General features: G+C 38.9%; 1 protein-coding gene across 2 annotated transcripts; it reads left to right on the top strand.

The window, feature by feature from the left end:
- The first annotated feature begins 11,084 nt into the window (after positions 1-11,084).
- On the top strand, positions 11,085-16,038 carry LOC135937298 (uncharacterized). 2 transcript variants are annotated; one of them, XM_065480441.1, is made up of 27 exons: positions 11,085-11,182; positions 11,227-11,309; positions 11,360-11,387; positions 11,441-11,461; positions 11,516-11,607; positions 11,658-11,784; positions 11,838-12,073; positions 12,128-12,178; positions 12,613-12,658; positions 12,709-12,776; positions 12,829-12,928; positions 12,988-13,253; positions 13,302-13,364; positions 13,417-13,456; positions 13,504-13,571; positions 13,623-13,722; positions 13,770-14,011; positions 14,068-14,140; positions 14,197-14,255; positions 14,302-14,337; positions 14,385-14,455; positions 14,506-14,702; positions 14,752-14,849; positions 14,901-14,991; positions 15,044-15,111; positions 15,531-15,630; positions 15,677-16,038. In XM_065480441.1, the coding sequence occupies exons 1-27, from the start codon at positions 11,134-11,136 to the stop codon at positions 15,997-15,999; spliced, it is 2,796 nt and encodes a 931-aa protein (XP_065336513.1). In that variant the 5' UTR covers positions 11,085-11,133; the 3' UTR covers positions 16,000-16,038. The 2 variants fall into 2 exon arrangements, with proteins under 2 accessions (XP_065336513.1, XP_065336514.1); XM_065480442.1 differs by having other exon boundaries at positions 11,101-11,182; positions 11,239-11,309.
- Positions 16,039-20,354: the final 4,316 nt, after the last annotated feature.

The raw sequence follows: 20,354 nt of genomic DNA, 5'->3' as shown, positions 1-20,354 counted from the left end.
GGACCGGGCGCTTGGCATCTTTGCTAAAAGGGGATATCAAATCTATTACGACAGCATAGAAAAGGTCACGATTTTACTTTAATCGAATAAATGAATGTAACAAATTTTAACAGGTCAACTACAAAAAAGCTATGGAAACTTGTTTGCTGCGAAAAATGGAGTTATTGGCGCTGGATACAACCAAAGAACTAAACGATCCGTATTTTGGTTCCAATTTCAGACAGCTAGACATCATTCACGTCAATGACACAAGTCAGTAAACGATTATTCGTCATATTTTTCTATTCCGTGGCTGTCGCCGCATTTTCCAGACGCGGACATGGAGTTTTTGTGGACGAGTGCGGTGCCGTGTTCGAAAAGCGATCCGTTCAACAAAGCCACCAATTCCTGCTCGAGTGTCACCTGGTGTTCGAGCAAAGTCGAAACCAACCTCGACTACACGTTGAATTTGGGCCAAATTCCTCGACCCTTCTGCATGATTTATAAAAGGTCAACCAAGCAACTCGCACCCACGGACTGTTCCTTTGAAGCACTCTTTTTGTGCGAGGTAAAGAAATGTTAGCCAACTATAAATATGGAAATGTTAATTATTTGACAAAGCTGTCTTGCTCGAAGCCAAACTGTCCATCTTCAAATCTATGCAAGAAAGATGTATTACATGAAATAAAATTAAAAATAGTTAAAATATCGAATTTTTCAGGACTCGTTGTTCCAAGTTATTGATGGGAGGACTTTTCTCAAAAAAGGTTGCAACATCAAACAAAATTCAAGTTGTATAAATATTTTAAATATTTAGAAATTACGGGCAAGTGGGAACGTTCAACATTTAATATTAGTTATTTTCTTGGAGAAAAATTGGTGAATTGTCTCAAAATTGTCCAAGTTTAAAACTCTTCTATTTCTCTCCTAGGTTTCTTGGAGTGAAAACTGGAAGACGTGCTGCAGTCTGGGACTCAAGCCCTTGGCCATGAATAATTTATTGACGTTCCACTTTGACAGAGAAAATAATCGTATCTATATAATAAAAAATAAAAAAAATCTTAAGCCCTTCTCAGCAATGCAGGGTTTAGTGTACTGGTCGGCCATGACGCGTGCCAACTGCCCATATCAGTTCGAGAATTGCTTTCACCCTGATGTCAATGAGCCATTTTCTCAGTTGGCCGTAAATGGAATAGCGACCGGAGGATCTTGCGTTGCTGTTTCAATGCGCGATTCGGTCATCAGGAAATTTGTTCGCATTGGTCTGGGGGTAAAAACGATTGTCTGCAGCTCGAAACTCTTGCTTGGGTGCCAAGGCCCGGAGCAGACCTTCCAAGTCAAGGTAAAAATTGATTAAACTTTTATTTCTTAAAGTTAAATTACGAAATAGATCGTGGATTCACAAAACTGTGATCTACCAAAGTGCAGAGGAATCGCAAATTGCTACATTGATGTAATTGCCTCTCTTTTAATTATTGATCAGTCCTGCATAAAATAAATTAATTTAGAGTTCGAATTTCCTCTTACGACCTTTTCCAGTTTTGCTTGGTGAGACCTTGGATAGCAACTAAATTTGATAAAACTATTTCTAATTAAGCACCTCAACGTTTTGGAAAGTGGCTGTCTGCCTGTGACCACAGTTTTCTTCAACTTCCAAATCCTTCTGTAAGCTTTTCCCTTTGAAATTTTGTATTTTACATATAAACCTCTTCAAGGGAACCTGGGACGAGGCTTACAAACGGTGCTGCACTGTAGGGATGGACCTTTTATCGATTCAAAATCCAGCAAAGCAGATATGCTTGGCCAGTTCTTCGAGTAAAATAAAAATAAAATATTAATACCAACGATATGGTTTATTCCTAAAATGAAAGAGACTCAGCTGCCGTTCTCAGGACAATTCTGGACGGCTGGAAGGGACATTAGCTCTTGTCCTGGAAAACTTCGCTGGTGCACAAACTACCTGAACGACTTCCTCAAAAAAGACCTTGTTTGGAAAGCCGGGCAAGATCTTAGTTTTGCCAACAACTCTTGCGTCTACATCGATTTCGACGACCCGATTTTGCCCAGTTTGGGTTTGGCAGACTGCTCGGAAAGGAAACAGTTTTTCTGCGAGGTACGGTTACATTTAATTAAAAAGCTTCAAACTGAAAAATTTTGATACAGGCGCCGTCGGGAGCGGGCTACAAATCGGAGGTGCACGCAACGTTTTGCAGAAGAAGTTTCAACGTGAGAGAGAGTAATTAAACAAAGCTGTACTGGGATATTTTAATAATTTTGTATAATTTCTCATCTAGGAGAAGCAATCCAAATTTGGAATACAGGCGATTTAAGGCAGGCCGGATACGGAGTAAAAGTATTTAATTTTAATTAAAACCTCAAATCAATATTTATCAAGAGTTTGAGTAGAAAATGATGCAATGCTTAGCGGAATACGTGGGACTGGTATATTAGCAAATCACTTAAATTTCAGAAATTAATCAATTCTCAATCGCAGGTGTATAATTCAACCAAAATAAACGAGCACATGTACATTCAAATGGTTTCCAGAATGATATCTTCTATGTAATGCTTAGTAACCTTAGTGTATTGGTAAATACTATAAATTGCTTCTAATATTTAGAGATTTGTATGCGGTGCAGGAAGCTTTAAGTGCAAAAAACAGCTTCATGAAGTCATTTGAAATTTCAAATCCTTTAAAATACAAGAAATTACTACTTTTGTCTACTTTCGAAGTGATAGAACAATTTTACTCAGCCCACTTTCAAGTTTCTGCCGATTCGATTAATAACCTCTACAAGTGCAAAAATATTTCGGGTAATTTTCATAGTTTTTATAATAAAATTGATAAACTCTATACGTTTAAAGAATCAAATGATGCTACGTTCGCATTTGACTTTCTGCGGTGTCTTCTAGAGTCTCCAGGATTGGCAACATTTTGGAAATCTTACAATTTCGAGCTTGAAGTATGAATTTGGTCTTTTCAGTTGATTAATTCCTCTTCGTGAAAAATAGGAAAACAGCCTGGTCCCAATGTTTGAAGAGACCAGCTCTCCTTGTTTCAAATTCCAGGGACTTTTGAGAAACTCCTATAAGTGCATACGTAGGTTTTTTCATAGAATTTCAAAACTGATGACTTTGAAAATGATTTAAATCGTTAGCTAAAAATTTTTTATATGGATTGACTTTTACCGGACCTTTTGTTTCTCACGTCCCGATAAATGTTAAAAGGGTTGTATAGTTATCAATTAAAATTCACAAATAAAACTTAGAAATTAAGGTTGGTTCATCATCGTTTATCGCGTGCTTGGAAAGAAATGGATCGCTGCCATACGCGGAAACCAAGGAAATTTTCGTAAAACTTTACAATTACTTCCGAAGTAAGTGTTTGTTAAAAAAAAGATATAATTTTAAAAGTTATTATCACTAGGTGTGGCGCCAAACCTGATGATTATCTGGGACCACGGATACTCAGTGAACGGAAGCAGTTTCATGTGGTGCCGCAGCGACGTCGACCCTTTGAACCCTTCCGCCAGGATCCCGGTTCCCGTTCCAGTGGCCGTAATCTCAAATAAAATGCCTTTGATGCTGGTCTCGCTGCCTGGAAAGGAGCCGAATCTTTACGCTGTCTCTGTGACCGAAGCGCTCAAGTACGACACCGACGTCTTCTGCCGCTTTTTGCCGTCCGTTAAAAAAAGTTGCGAAAACAACCTTTATACCTCTACATGGAACTATTAACCCTTTGAATCATTTGTTTGCAATTCTTTTACTTGGTTTTATGCTATCAATAAATTACTGATTTTTGTGAGTGAATTCAATATTTTAATTTAATTTGTCCAACTGCAGCGTGAAGCAATGGTTTTTTGCTGTTTTAAGGCTTGATTGATATGGAAGGTTTTAATTAAAATACTGAAAAAATTGATTAATTAAAGAACATACATTCTGACTTTGTTTTAAAAATTTATTTCATCAACAATAAGATCTCATATATGAATATGAAAAACTAATTTATTAAATGAGCCTGCTCTACAAAATGACAAAATTAAAAGCCGTCCATGTATTTTACCGAAACTTTGATGGAAACCAATTTTCCAAAGTGCTTCTAGAGTAATTAAAAAAACAACACGTCAGGGAATGGAAAACCCCAGTTGTTTTTGACGCTGGCGTTAAATTCAGTAGAGAGAAAGAGGTTGCAGGTGCTGCAGCCCGTGTTTAGTAAAATGGCTCTTCTAACCTTAAGACAAATTCTTTTCGTGCTACTCGTTGTCACAGGTTTGACCAAAGTCCTTTAACTATTACTTGAATACATTAAAAAATCCAGGAATTTGGTGCGCAAGATCTTCCATACAATCAACAACTACTACGAGCACAGTGAGGCCTACGACAACCACCCAAACTCCCTATCCCTTTTGCCGAATCTACAATAAAATTAAAAAGGTTAGTAATAAGGAAATATTGTTCATTAATTATATAAGTTTCCCATTTAAAAGAATTTCCTTAATGTTACTATGCCGGATGGTGAGTAAATTAATTTGAAAGTTTCAAGTGATATCTGTTTATTAATTCAATCGTTGTAGATTTTATTGTTGGGGAGCGAGGTAACCTAAAATGAACACTAAGAAATGTCGATGATATCATAATTGTTCCAAAAGGAATCTTAGCCGAAATGCTTGATGATCGGGATCGTGCGCTTGGCACCTTAGCTAAAAGAGGATATAAAATTTATTACGACAGCATAGAAAAAGTCACGATTTTACATTATTCGAACAAATGAATGTTACAAATTTAAACAGGTCAACTACAAAAAAGCCATCAACACTTGTTTGTTGCGAAAAATGGAGCTATTGGCGCTGGATTCAACCAAAGAATCAAACGACCCTTATTTTGGTTCCGATTTCAGAAAACTTGACATTTTGCACTTCAAAGAAACAAGTCAGTGAATCATTATTTGGATTATTTTTCTACTTCGCGGCAGTTTTCCCAGACGAGGACGGAGTTTTTGTGGACGAGTGCGGCGCCGTGTTCGAAAAGCGATCCGTTGAACAACCACGGATACGCAGCAGCAAACGGAACGGGTTTCATGTGGTGCCGCAGCGACGTCGACCCTTTGAACCCTTCCGCCAGGATCCCGGTTCCCGTTCCAGTGGCCGTAATCTCAAATAAATTGCCTTTGATGCTGGTCTCGCTGCCTGGAAAGGAGCCGAACCTCCACGCTGTCCCGGTGACCGAAACGCTCAAGTATGACACGGATGTCTTCTGGCGCTTTCCGCTATCCTTCGTGGTGCTTTGCAAAGGCAACTTTAATACCGGAATTTGGGACTATTGATAATTAATTTGTTTGCGATTTTCATGCTTGATTTTATCAATAAATTTCGGCTTGTGAGTGAATTCGATACTTTTATTTATTTCACCAGCTGCAGTACGTGAAGCGACGATTTTTCACTATTTTGTAGCGTGATAGATACGGCTTCATCAGCAACCTAGTTTCCAGCGAAACGGAGAGTGTGCTGCGAGCTTCTCCGGAAGTGAGTCAGCTCGGTTGCGCGGACGAGAGTCCTCACAAACGCAGATCGACCATCGGCATGAAATGGAAATTATAAAAATTCTCGTCTTTTCTACGCTTCTCATAACCACGGGTTTGACGATAATTTTGATGTCGTTTTTTTTACTTTTGTTGGCTCTGCTGCCAAAATTACCACCCTCTGCGATTAAGAAATTTGGAACTTATTTTAAAATAAGAAAAGATATGATTACGTTTTTTTCCGTAGAATTTGATATATAGTGCGTGTGCTGATGATGACTTCATAGTATATATTTTTATGATTTATAATGAAAGAGGTTGGAAATATTCTAGATTTCAATTAAAATGGGAAACGCGAGGCCACTGTGAATAACTTGTTGTGTCTGTTGAATGATTTATCTGTTATGATGATTATTTCGACGGAATATTGGTATTCTCACAAATTTATTCAAGCCATTGGCGTAAAACTAACTGCAATTATGAAGAATTAAAAAAATCTCTTTAAGAAAGAACGGACCTTGCCCAATCGTTATTTATCATTGCAGAGGGGTTGAACAGAATTTTGAAAAGAATTGAGCTTCCATATAGATTGTCAACCGGCTGCGAGTGGCAACACCGGCAGGAAAGGAAATGCATGCTTCAACGAGAGAATCGACACTCTCATGTATTGCGTCGGAAAAGGTTTAAAAATTATGTACTGTTACATCTGATGAATTAAAACAATGAGAAAGCAATTATTTATCCTCGGGTCTTATAAACTAAATATTCTATTTCAAAGCAAGAAATAGCTTGTATTAATAACAAAATAATACCAAAAGTTATTGAGCTGCACATTGCTTTTCAATTTACAAACTTAAAAAAACTAATTAAAGAACAGTTTGAAATCTGCATGCAGTCTGATTTTGAATTGAAAATTTATTTCCATTTAAAATATTTTAGGTATATCTTTGATGTAAAACTCATTACACACTTCCATTTAATAATACACTACGAAATGAAAACATAAATCGCTGTATATGTCATTTACTGAAACAATGATGGAAACCATGCATGCAATATTGCTAAGCTCTTCTAATATGATTAAAAAGTAACACGTCGGGAAAGGGAAAACCCCAGTGTATGACGGTGGCATAGGCATTAAAGCCAGTAGAGCGAAAGTAGTGATTGCAGGTGCATCCCGTGTTTTGCACAATGGGAATCCCAGCCATTAGAAGGATTCTGTTCGTGCTTCTCGTTGCCACAGGTTTGACCAAAAATCTTCAACTGATAGTCAATTGCATACCAAAATCCAGAGATTGAGTGCACAAGATCTTCCACAAAATCTACAACAAAAAAGCCGCTTTTGACAACACCTACTACTAGCACGGCGAGGCCTACGACAACCACCCAACCTCCTTATCCCTTTTGCCGAAACTTCAATAAAATCAAAAAGGTTGGTAATTTTGAAATGTAAGAGTTCATTGTTTAAATTTCTTATTTCAAAGAATTTCCTCGATGTTACTATGCCGGATGGTGAGCAATTTAATTTGAAAAATACGGAGTTATAACTGTTAAATTATTCACTCGTGTAGACTTCATTATTGGGGAGAGAAGTAACCTAAAGTAGAGAAATATCGATAATAATTTAATTGTTCCAAAAGGAATTTTAGCCGAAATGCTTGATGTTCGGGACCGGGCGCTCGGCACCTTTGCTAAAAGAGGATTTAAAATATATTTCGACAGCCTGGAAAAAGTTCCTATAATCTAATAAATTATCCGGATGGTTAAAAAATGATACTGATACAGGTCGAGCACAAAAAATCTATTGAAACGTGTTTGTTTCGAAAAATGGAGTTATTGGCGCTGGATACAGCCGAAGAATTAAACGATCCGTATTTTGGTTCCGATTTCCGGACGCTTGACATTATTCACTTCAATGACACAGGTCATTAATCCATTATTTTAATAACTTTCATAATTCGTGGCTGTCCTCACACTCAAGACGCGGACATGGAGTTTTTGTGGACGAGTGCGGTGCCGTGTTCGAAAAGCGATCCGCTGAACAAAGCCACGAATTCGTGCTCGAGCGTCACCTGGTGTTCCAGCAATGTGGAAACTCGACTAAACTACACGTTGAATTTGGGAAACTTTGCTCGGCCCTACTGCATGATTTACAGAAGGTCAACCAAGCAACTCGCACCTATGAACTGTTCCTTTGAGGCACTGTTTTTGTGCGAGGTAAAGAAATGTTAGCCAACTATAAATATGGAAATGTTAATTATTCAACAAATAAGCTGTCTTGCTCGAAGCCAAACTGTCCATCTTCGAATCTATGCAAGAAAGATGTTTGTATTCAATTTTTGAAATTGAAATTAGGTATAATAAAGAATTTTACAGGACTCGTTGTTCCAAGTGGATGAGGGAAGGACTTTTCTCAAAAACGGTTGCAACCTCATAATCATTCGAGCTATTTAAATATTTTGTCTTTAGAGATTCCGGGCAAGTGGGAACGTTCAAGATTAAACGTGTCATTGTTCTATTTTCTTGGAGAAAAACTGGTGAACAATTTGTCAATGTTCCAATTTAAACTATTTCTCCCCTAGGTCTCTTGGAGCGAGAACTGGAAGACGTGCTGCAGTCTGGGACTCAAGCCCATTGCCATGAATGATTTGACACTTCACTTTGACAGAGCAAATTCTCGTATACAATTCCAAAGCTAAATATTATTGTTAACTCCCTTTCAGCCATGCAGGGTCTCGTGTACTGGACGGCCATGACGCGCGCCAACTGCCCCTATCAGTTCGAGAATTGCTTCCACCCTGATGTCAATGAGCCATTTTCTCAGCTGACCGTGAATGGAATGACGACCGGGGGATCTTGCATTGCCATTTCGATGCGCGACTCAGCTACCAAGAAAAAATGGGGCATGGGTCTTGCAGTGAAAACGTTTGTTTGCAGCTCGAAACTTTTGCTTGGATGCCAAGGCCCGGAGCAGACCTTCCAAGTCAAGGTAAAAATTGTTACAATTTTTTCTTTAAGTAAATTTCGAAATAGATTGAGGACTCGCTTAACTGTGATCTGCCAGAGTGCAGAGGAATCGCTGATAATTGCTACACTGATGTAATTTTATTTAAAATTTTAAAATTTGTTTAACTAGAAATTTTTTGTCTAGAGCTCGAATTTCCTCCTGCGACCTTTTCCAGTTTTGCTCGGTGAGATCTAGATAAAATTAATAAACTTTCTACGTATGAAAAAACTGTTCCTTATCAAGCACCCCAACGTCTGGGAAAATGGCTGTCTGCCTGTGACCATAGTTTTCTTCAACTTCCAAATCCTTCTGTAAGCTTATCTTTTGATGTATTATATGTTACTCTGAAACCGTTTTCAGGGAACTTGGGACGAGGCTTACAAACGGTGCTGCTTTGTAGGAATGGACCTCTTATCAATTCAAAATCCAGCAGAGCAGATATGCTTGGCTAGCTCTTCAAGTAAAAAGCAAAAAATTGGGAATCAGCTGCCGTTCTCCGGACAATTCTGGACATCTGGAAGGGACATCGGCTCTTGCCCTGGAAAACTACGCTGGTGCACATTCTACCTGAATGACTTCCTCAAAACAGACCTTGTTTGGAAAGCCAAGGAAGATCTTAGTTTTGCCAACAATTCTTGCGTCTACATAGATTTCGACGACCCGATTTTGCCCAGTTTGGCTTTGGCCGACTGCTCGGAAAGGAAACAGTTTTTCTGCGAAGTGAGTTTACATTATTCAAACGGTTTAAACTTAAATTCCGATCCAGGCGCCTTCGGGAGTAGGTTACAAATCGCAGATGCACGCAACGTTTTGCAGAAGAAGTTTCAACGTGAAAGAGAGTAATTTTTATCAGACTGTTCCGGGATATTTTAATAATTTAGCAATTTCTCATCTAGGTGAAGCAATCCAAATCTGGAACACCAGCGATTTAAGCAAGGCCGGATACGGAGCAAAAGTAAAATTTCTTATTAAAACCCTCGTATTAAATATTTATAAAGGTTTTGAGTAGAATATGGTCCAATGCTTAGCTGAATACATGGGACTGGTATTTTTTTTAAACTTTAATTCTGTATGAAATAAATTCCCAATAATTGCAGGTGTATAACTCAACCAAAATAAACGAGCACGCGTACTTTCAAATGGTTTCCAGAATGTTATATCCTGTGTATTCAAAAACTTTTAAATTAAGTTATAAACAAAATTAAAATTGCTTATATTTTTTAGAGATACGGATGCGATGCAAAGAGTTTTAAATGAAAAAAGTGACCTCGTGACGTCGTATGGAATGACAAATCTTATAAAATACAAGATATTCCTGCTTCTGTCTACTTTTGAAGTGATGGAACAATTCTACTCGGCTCACTTTCAAGTTTCTGCCGATTTGATCATTCAATTCTACGAGTGCAAAAATACTCCAGGTTTTACCTTTCTAGATTAGTTTTAAAAATTATGAAAAAATCTTGAAAGACTCGAACGATGCTACGTTCGCTTTTGACTTTCTGCGGTGCCTCCTTAAGTCTCCAGGAATGGCTAATTTTTGGAATAATTACGATTTCGAGCTTGAGGTATGAATTTGGTCTGTTGAATTGATTAATTCCCCTTCGTGAAAAATAGGAAAACAGCCTGGTCCCGATGTATGAAGAGATCAGCTCGCCTTGTTTCAAATTCCAGGGACTTTTGAGAAACTCCTATATGTGCATACGTAGGTTTTTTCATAGAATTTCAAAACGGATGACTTTGAAAATGATTTAAATCGTTAGCTAAAAATTTTTTGTATGGATTGACTCGCACGGGGCCTTTTGTTTCTCTCATCCCGATCAATGTTACTAAGGTTTTATTTAATAATTAAAAATTGCGATTAATACTTTGTAATTAAGGTTGGTTCGTCATCGTTTATCGCGTGCTTGGAGAGAAATGGATCGCTGCCATACGCGGAAACCAAGGAAATTTTTGTAGGTCTTTATAATTACTTCAGGAGTAGGTGCTTTTTTATTTAAAAAAATGCCAAAAATTGATAATTAATCATAAAGGCGTGGCACCAAACCTGACGATTATCTGGGACCACGGATACGCAGCAGCAAACGGAAAGGGTTTCGTGTGGTGCCGCAGCGACGTCGACCCTTTGAACCCTTCCGCCAGGATCCCGGTTCCCGTCCCAGTGACCGCAACCTCAAATAAAATCCCCCTGATGCTGGTCTCGCGGCCTGGAAAGGAGCCGAACCTCCACGCTGTCCCTGTGACCGAAACGCTCAAGTACGACACCGACGTCTTCTGCCGCTTCTCACCATCCGTTAAAAAAAGTTGCGAAAACAACCTTTATACCTCTACATGGAACTATTAACCCTTTGAATCGTTTGTTTGCAATTCTTATACTTGGTTTTATGCTATCAATAAATTACCGATTTTTGTGAGTGAATTCAATATTTTAATTTAATTTGTCCAAGTGCAGCGTGAAGCAATGGTTTTTTGCTGTTTTGTGGCGTGATAGATACGGCTTCACCAGCAACCCAATTTCCAGCGAAACGGAAAGTGGGCTGCGTGCGTCTCCGGAAGTGAGTCAGCTCGGTTGTGCGGGCGAGAGTCCTCACAAACGCAGTTGGATCGACCATCGGCATGAAATCGGCATGAAATGGAAATTTTAAAAATTCTCGTCTTCTCTGCGCTTCTCATCTCCACGGGTTTGACGATAATTTTGTTTTCTTTATTTTAAAACAAATTCCAGGGAAATCTCAAGCAACCGGCTCGACGGAATCAAAGAGACTAAATTATTGGCTCTACTGTCGAAATTACAACCTGGTTAAAAAGGTTATAATTTATTTTAATATAGGAAAAGGTATAAAAAATGTTTTCCGTAGAATTTGTTAGATAGTGCAACTGCTGCTGGTGAGTTCAGCTCATCATTTTTTATGTAATTAATTATTTTAAAAACATTCTAGATTTTATAATTGGGAAACGAGGTATGGTTGCCGCAACCTTTCATAATATTAAATCATTACCTTTTCTGAATTAAGACAGTGAAGTGGAATTGCTTGACAATCGAGACAGAGCGGTTGGAACTTTCGTCAAAAAGGGATACAAAATTTTATTCAGCTCTCTCGAAAAGGTATGTTAATTATTCCTAAGAAAATTATTCCCTGACCGCATTTAAACAAGGCGAAATACGACAAAGCCGTGAAAACCTGCGTGTATCGAAACATGCAACTGTTGGCGCTCGAAAGACCAGAAGAAATAAACGAAATTTATCTCAGCAGCATTTACAAAAGCAACGCCGATGAATCACGTTGAAGAATAATATTTCTCGCGAATTTAGTTGGTCTAAATAATAAATTCCAGATGAAGACTTGGAGTTTTTGTGGACGAGCGCGGCTCCGTGCTCGAAAAGCGATCCGCTGGACGCAAAAACCAAATCCTGTTCGAGCGTCACGTGGTGTTCGAATGACGTCGCCACTCGCCTCGACTACACGCTCTATCTAGGTCGATTTTCCCCGCCCTACTGCATGATTTACAGAAGGTCCAGCAGGCAACTCGAACCTACAAACTGCACTTTGGAAGCGTCATTTTTTTGCGAGGTAATAAATTGCTTATTGTAGAAAATTGTAGAATTTCAATAAGAAAACGAATAGACGCCTTGCTCGAAGCCGAAGTGTCCCTTGCCGGACGAATGCATCAAAGATGTAAGTTAAAAATTGGTTTTCTTCCTTAAAGAACATTTTTACGAAGTTTCTGAGCACACCAATCAATTCCTGAGGGTCAAATTAGGTAAAGTGCATGTTTTTTCTGACCAAAAAGTGCAGCGCGACGTGCGGACATTTTTTCCCGCCAAAACAAAATGAATGCGAGGAGTGCGCATGCGTGAGAGCTGGTTTGAGCACTTGCAGAGAGACCGCAGCTGTACGAATGACATCTTTGTCACATCCAGCCAGCTCTCACGCATGCGCAATCCTCACAAATACGTTCAAATTGTTTTGGCGGGAAAAAAGTTCAAACATCGCGCTGGACGTTTTTAACGGAAAAAATATACTTTTTACTTAATTCGATCCTCAGGAATCGATTGGTGTGCTCAGAAATTTGTCAAGGACGGTCTTTCAATTAATAATGGCATTTACAGGATTCTCTATTCACAGTAACTAAAGGGAAGTCCTATCTGAAATCAGGTAGGGGATCTTTTTAATTAGTTTCACTTTTAATTTTCGAAATTTGATAGGAAACAAATTTGGAGGCAAGTGGATACGATCAAATAACAACATTTCCTACTTTCTGGGAGAGAAACAAGTACTTTAAAACAATATTCCAGGAAGAAAATTTAATTTTTAAACCTCAAAAGGTTGATTGGAGCGAGAACTGGAAGACTTGTTGCAGTCTCGGCCTCAAACCAATAGCTCTGACTGACAATTTGACTAACCAATTCGACAGAGAAGACTCTCGTGAGTTTAAAATCAAACAAAATGCATAATTAATTTTAAAATTCACTTGGTACTATCAGCAATGCAAGGCCTAGTCTACTGGACGGCCATGACTCGTGCCGACTGTCCCTACGAATTCGAAAATTGCTTCCACTCGAATGCCACGGAGCCGTTCTCTATTCCTACGATCCACGGAGTGTTTCAAGAAGGGTCTTGCGTGGCTGTCACGGTCCGTGATCCTTCCGCGAAACTCTATTTGGGATATAGAATTGCAGTAAAAACTACCCCTTGCATTTCAAAACTGCTGTTGGCCTGCGAAGGCCCGGTTCAGACTTTTAGAATGAAGGTAAATTTCATCTTTTAAATGTTTCCGATTCTTTTAAGAGAATTTTAGAAGAAAAAGAAGACCAACTGTAAAGTACCAGACTGTACAGGAATCGCTGAATGCGTCATGGATGTATATTTTCATTAATTTTAATTCTTTAAAAATAATTAAAGTTTATTTTCAGGACTCTAACTTCCTGACCCAACCATTCAGAGTTTTGCTTGGTGAAATTATAAAAATAACGACTCTTTTTAATTAATTCCGAATCTAGTCCCCCAACGTTTCGGAAACTGGACGATCTCATGCAGCCACAGTTTCCTCGAGCTGCCGAATGAATATGTTGAGCTATGTAGCTTTAAATTCCAATTTATCACTACCTAAAAATAACAGGGCACTTGGGACGAGGCGTACACGCGGTGCTGCTCCCTCGGAATGGACCTTTTATCATTTCAAAATCCGATCAAGCAACACTGCTTGGCCAATCCTCCAAGTTAAACACGAATTTCTGATCAAAATTCAATTTAATCGAAATTAAAGAAGCCCTCAAGCCGCCCGAGGGACAATTCTGGACGTCCGGAAGGGATTTAAACGCCTGTCGCGGAAAATTGCGCTGGTGCACCGGCTACCTGAACGACTTCCTGAAAAAAGACCTGATTTGGAAGGCAGGAGAGGACCCTGACTCGGCCAACAATTCGTGCGTCTTCATCGACCTGAGCAAACCCAAAATGTCCAGCTTGGCGTTGGCCGAATGTTCCGAGAAGAAACAGATTTTATGCGAAGTATTATTAATTAATTAATTAATTTGAAATGGTTTTTATTTAAAATAAACGAACAGGCGCCTGCAGGAGTAGGCTACAAATTGCAAGTGCCCGCGTTATTTTGCAGAAAAATATACATGGTCAAAGAGGGTAATTAATTGGAATTTTTTAAAATTTAAAATTGATTTTTCTTTTGGTTAATTCAGCCGAGGCTTATACACTTTGGAACTCTGGTGATTTGAGTCGAGCTGGAAGTGGAGCAAAAGTATAACATGACAGATTTATAACTCCTTGTGAGCAATTAATTTCAGAAAATGATTCAATGCTTGGCGGAATTCGCCGGACTGGTATTTTCAAACGCCTCTCGTAGAAAATTTTAGTGTTTTTCTCTCAGTTTTACAGCTCGACAAAGCTAAACAAGCAGACCTACCTGAACATGGTCTCCAAAATTATTACTTCGACCATGTATAAGGCAATTAAAATAGCAGAATTAATAATTTAAATATTGTTTTCAGTGACTTACAAAAAATGTTCACCATCATGACAAACAAAAGAGATTGGTTTCGGGCCTACAAGGAGACATACGGAGAGCAAAAGGTTCAAAATATGATCGAAGACATGTCCAAGAACACGATGGAAGATTTTTACTTGGAACCTTTTCAACTCGGCACCGAGTTAATCAACAAACTCGATGACTGCAGTGCCATACCAGGTTTAATTTAATTTTTCTTTAATTGTTTATCGAATTTTTTTCATTGGAGAATCCGGCGAGGCAACGTTCGCATTCGGTTTTGTGCAGTGCCTCCTCCAGTCCAAGGAGCTGCAACGCTTCTGGAAGGCTTACAGTTACCAATCAGACGTAATTTATTCAAGATTTTCCTCTCAAATTTATTTAAATTTTTAATTAAAGCAATTCAGCGTGATTCCCGCGCAGGATGAGATTTCCTCGCCTTGCCTCAAGTTACAAAACTATTTGCAAAACACTTTTCTGTGCATTCCGCGTGTGTATTATTTATTTAAAGAATTAAATAAGTAATTATTTTATTGGAAAAGCTGCTATTTTGGCTCAACTTGGTGATTCTGGACCGTTCATCTCCGGAGTGCCGATTAATGTTCAAAAAGTAGGATTAATTTAAAATCCGACTTTTTGACGAAGTTTCTGAGCCCACCAATCAATTTCTGAAGGTCGAATTAGGTAAAATTGATATTTTTCCCGGCCAAAAAGTGCAGCGTGACGTGCGAACGTTTTTTCCCGCCAAAATAATATAAAAGCGAGAAGTGCGCATGCGTGAGAGGGGGCTGGATGTGACAAAGAAGTCATTCGTACAGCTGGTCTCTCTGCAAGTGCTCAATTAAGCTCTCACGCATGCGCACTTCTCGCAAATAGGTTCATTAAGTTTTGGCGGGAAAAAAGTTCTTACGTCGCATTTGCCTTTTTGGAGGTAAAAATATGCACTTTACCTAATTCGACCCTCAGGAATCGATTAGTGGGCTCAGAAACTTCGTCAGAGACGGTCTTTAAATTTTATTGTGATTTCAGTTAAACACATCTTCATACACCGCGTGCTTGGAAAGAAGGGGCTCGCTTCCCTACGCAGAAACCAAAGAGATGTTTTTCCAACTTTACTCATTTTTCAGAAGTAAACATTTCACTAATTTAAGAAACAAAATCTACATTTTTTTCAGGCGTGGCTCCGAACCTGACGATCATCTGGGACCAAGCCTTCTTTTCGTCCAACGACCGTGTTCTCGCGTGGTGCCGCAGCGGCCTCAACCCCTTCAACCCCTCGGACAGGGTTGCAGTGCCAATTGCCGTGAAAGGGGCTGCCACCACGAAAGAGCCTTTGATGCTGATCTCTCTGCCAGGGCCCAAGCCCAACCTTCGCGCCGTATCCGCGACCGAGGAGCTGCTCTATCAAACCGACGTCTTCTGCCGCTTCCCTCAGCCCGTTGTCACCGAGTGCACCGCAAACAACAGCCTTCCAGAATGGGCCTATTGGCGTTATTGAAGTTTTAAGATGTAAATTATTATGAGCACCTGATAATAAATATGCAAATTATTAGATATGGTTTATTATTAAATTTATTCTAAAAATAGCCAAGAAAACCACCAATATTTTTAAGAATTTCTAGTTTTTTGTTTATATTTCAAATTTTGTCAAGTTTTCAATCGCGAATGTTAACAGTACTAACAGCAGACCGGAAGTCTTACCCGTTTTCCTAGTGGAAATGTAACAAAATACCCAAGAGTGAAATTATTGGGTCGGCACGCCCCTTTTTCGACACCTCTGATTGGCCGGTGGACTGTCTCATGATTGGCCTCCATTATTTTGACGCTACATTGACTTCTTACCGGCGGAAACCAACATAGATCGCAACTTGGAAATTGAGGTGGGAATTGCGACTGCGCAGAAGGTTTTGATTTTGGTCACGCATGCGCAGTGATAAATTTCAGCCTCCATGTGAGATGAACAAGCTATCTGAACATACTGCGCATGCTTAAGATGCGCACAAGTCTACTGCGCAGCTTAAAAATGGACGAATATTCAAACAACTATAAATTTAGACGCAAAATTGACTTCAATTTTCCGTTACAGGAAAATTCAGATTATGAAAAAAATGAGTCAGCCGGCCAGAACTATATTTTTGTTTCTTTCTAAGATTATAAAATAAATCAGTACGGAGGAGCAGTAAGCTATAGTAATTAGTTAATCAAATTTCAAATCCACCCTCACGAAATCGACCGAAAAGCAACGAGTCCATAAAGCACGCTGAACGATTTTCACGTTAAAACCGCTTTTAAATACGCGGCTTTAGGAAAGATTCTGTCTTTTGCTCAATAAAAATCGCTTTCTGTCATCGAGGGAAACGCCCATCAAGAAGAAACTCAAAATACAAAAATACACGCCAAATAATTAATCATTATACGACTTGTGCGGCCGTTTTCGCCGGAGATTCGCTCAAAACCAGAACAATATAATCGCTTACCTACGTACCTTTCACCTGATGGCAGTTTTTAAGGAATCCTGGGACCTCCATCGCTCAAAATTCCAGGAGCAAAATATGAAACTGACGACTTGCACCCGCGTCACATCAATAGCTGGTGGGAGTGGTGGGAGACAACATATGCTTCTGGCGTTCTGGCGCGAATCGCGTAGCGCGCTCTGATTGGTTCGTGAGCATCCAGCTGTGGCCTTTATACAGCGCGCCAACCTAACAGAACTCTGGCGGGCGGGAACAGAAAGGGACTCGTCTTTTATAATTCTTTTCGGGTCGCAGAACTTGCTAGACAACGTTTAAAACGGCTTCTCCGGGTACTTGAGGAGAGGAAATTATATTAAACCACAAATTTCAACAGCTTTCCGAATTCACCAAGATTTTTTGCTGATTGAAGAAAATAACTGGATAACATCGGCAATTTTATGATTCGTATTATATTTATGAAACAGAGGAGAGTCTCCGAAACCAAAAAAATGACGTATTTTCTCCTAAGGAAATTTTCGTCTAATTTAATGAATTTTATATTGGAAGCGGTGCACCTTTCTTTTAAGAAATTCACGAAAAAAACATTGTTTGGTTATAAAAAAAATAAAAACGTTAATTAAAAGGAATAATTATCACCAAATCATATTTTAATGTTCTTCAATGTGCTCCATTTTAATAAAAACACGAGAAAAGATGTTAATTGTCATCCTCTTTCCTCTCAACCTTGTTCCGATCAGTCAGGCATGAGATCAGGAATTCGAACCGTGATCATATGTGCGACTGAGGTCCACATGATGATGGACGCGACGATTCCGACTGACGCTCCGAAAACGGCCGCTCGGGACCGAATCAACAGCAACACAATCATTCCAGCGAAGTTCCACAATAAGCACACTGAAACAATTACGAACCATCAACATAGGATTATTTAAAAATATCAAATTACCGAGAAACAAGGCGAAGAAGTCGCCTAAAGCGCTTTTTGCACAAGGCAAAAACTTTTGCACAAATGGGGTTTCTTCATCGTAGATACGAATTCCCTGTGAATTTAATTGTAGTTTTTTTATCTTATCAAAAAATTTGATTTTATTTACTGAATTTTGGGCCAGCTGCAACGGATTCAAAATCACTTCAATTTTCGTAGCATTTTCCCATTTGGGCTCTGCCTTCTGGGGCAGCGTCTCCCCCGGTGAACCCTAAATATACAAATTTAAACCCTTATCCACACACGCTGCAAAAAATTTACCATCAGGAGTTCCTTGCTGGCTGTTCAAGATTGAAAGGCTTCGGTGTTCCAGGTCTGTCATCGAAAGCGACACAATTAAGTTTTCCAAGAATTAAGGAACCGTTTAAATTATTTCGAGAATGGAAAACAGTTCATTAGCTTTATTTTTTCGAAAACTAATGTTGTTCCAGTAAGATGCCTCGTCGTTATTTCCAGTCCTGCAAAGTTATGTCGTAATTTCACAATTTTCATATTAATTTTGATTTTTAAATAGCTGTTTTCCTGCATCTTTGGTAATTATGTCAGAGATGAGAGCAGAGCAAGATCAGCCTTTGATTGCAGAGGAAGCCACGAAGATACAGTTGAAATTTGAGCCAGCCGCGGTATACAATTGACAGCATCATAATAATTTAATTTTTAATTTATCTTAATCAGTTAAACCTTTACGAAGAAGAGCGTACTTTCATGTGGCTCGACTTCTTCGGCGGCATGATAAGTCAGGAATCAAATTTCTATTGATTACGCAATCAAAATTTAATTATTTTTTACTGTCAAAGTCACAACGATTTGGAGCATTTCCGGGGTGGTAGCGTGTCTCTTCCTCGTGTCGACGGAAGCGCTGTGCGGAGCGTTCGTCGGCCTGTTCGTGCACGTCGTCGTGTGGACTTGTCTCAATTTTCTTCTCGGCCAGCAGACTGCCACCACCGCCTCAAACTATTTACTCAAAGGCAGTAAGTAAAATTTATACAAATTGCTATTAGGAATAATATTTTGTTTCCCGCAAAGACGGCTGTGTTTTCGTAGTTCCTGCCATCGGAGTGTGTTACGTCATGCGCAAGATCAGATACGGACGTTGGGTCATTCCTTTCAATTAGGAAGTTATCTTGTTTTTACTTTTAAAATAACAATTTATTGGGTGTTGAAAATATAACAATGTTTTTAACTTTACACTCGTTTTCTTTCATTATCCACGAAAAAGAGGGATGGAGGTTGGAAATGAGCCCCCGGCGGTAGCCGTTGAGTACGCGACGAAGATCAAACTCAAATTCGATCCTTTTAATAATTTGCGGTGCACTGAAGAGGTATTTATTCAATTTTACAAATCTAAACGTAATAGAATTCTCTCAATTAGCAGGAAATCGCTCCTGATGCGAGGACTCACCGAATAAAATGGCTCCACTTCTTCGCATCGATGGCAGGTGGGAGACGAACAACTGAAAAATCTTTTTGAAATCTCTGCATTTGTTTGTTTGTTTATTTTTAGCGACTTTGACCTGGTTTGTTTTCGGATATGGCGTCACCAGCGTTTTCAAATCCACGGAGTCACGATGGGGTGCAATAATCGGCTCTATTCTTTACTTAACTCTTTGGCCTTTGCTTGGATTCATAATTGGATTTGATATTATTGATTGGCTCATTCAAGCCGAGAAATATTACGGCAAGTTTCACTACTTTTATAAAATAGATTATACAACTAAATTTTGTTTTGACTTTCAGAGTGGCCAATGGCACTTGTCTGTATCTACATGCATTATTTCTCTTGAGGAAAAAATTGCTAGATATCTATTTTCATGCTGGATTTAAAAAAAAATAACTCAGCTTTTTATCGTTACAAAGTTTATTCTTCATTCCACATATTATGCCAATTATCGATTTTCGGAGTAAATAACGTACGGTATTAGAATTAAAACTATAATAGCAATTATGGATGCGAAGAGGATGCCCGTTACTGAAAATCAAGAACACATTAACAATTTTACTGAATTCAGCAAAAATTAATTCAAAATTTCTTACACCACCAAAGGGTATAAAAAGCGTAAATCCAGACAGCGTGGCTCAAAATAAGAGAGAGCAGGCCCCAAATCACGCAGGAAATAGCAGAACCGACGATTGCGCCGAGAAGCGCCGACCACGAGCAGACCCAGATGAGAAAAATCCCTCCGGCAACGTTCCACGCAACACAGACTAAAGAAAAACAATATTTAGAGTAAATTTGTTTGTACTATCGTTTTCATATACCTAAGAGCATGGTGAAGAAGTCTGAAAAGGCCAACGATGTTATGTCGCGCAGTTCTCTAATGTCGCTATTTTTATTACGATACTCCTATTAATTTGGATTGAATTAGTTAGAAAAACCTATATTTTGGTTAAAAA

This window comes from Cloeon dipterum, chromosome 2 (assembly GCF_949628265.1).
Source record: "Cloeon dipterum chromosome 2, ieCloDipt1.1, whole genome shotgun sequence".
Classification (NCBI taxonomy): Eukaryota; Metazoa; Arthropoda; class Insecta; order Ephemeroptera; family Baetidae; genus Cloeon; species Cloeon dipterum.
Note: the sequence above shows the minus strand (reverse complement) of the source record. Positions and strands in the feature narration are given on the sequence as shown.

What these genes read in the sequence shown, in the direction of transcription:
- LOC135937298 (XM_065480441.1), top strand. Translation starts at nt 11,134, where the DNA reads ATGGAAATTTTAAAAATTCTCGTCTTCTCTGCGCTTCTCATCTCCACG. An exon ending in AAGCGTCATTTTTTTGCGAG is followed by an intron (nt 12,074 to 12,127) that starts GTAATAAATTGC and finishes GAAAACGAATAG; the next exon opens with ACGCCTTGCTCGAAGCCGAA. An exon ending in CACTTTTCTGTGCATTCCGC is followed by an intron (nt 14,992 to 15,043) that starts GTGTGTATTATT and finishes TTATTGGAAAAG; the next exon opens with CTGCTATTTTGGCTCAACTT.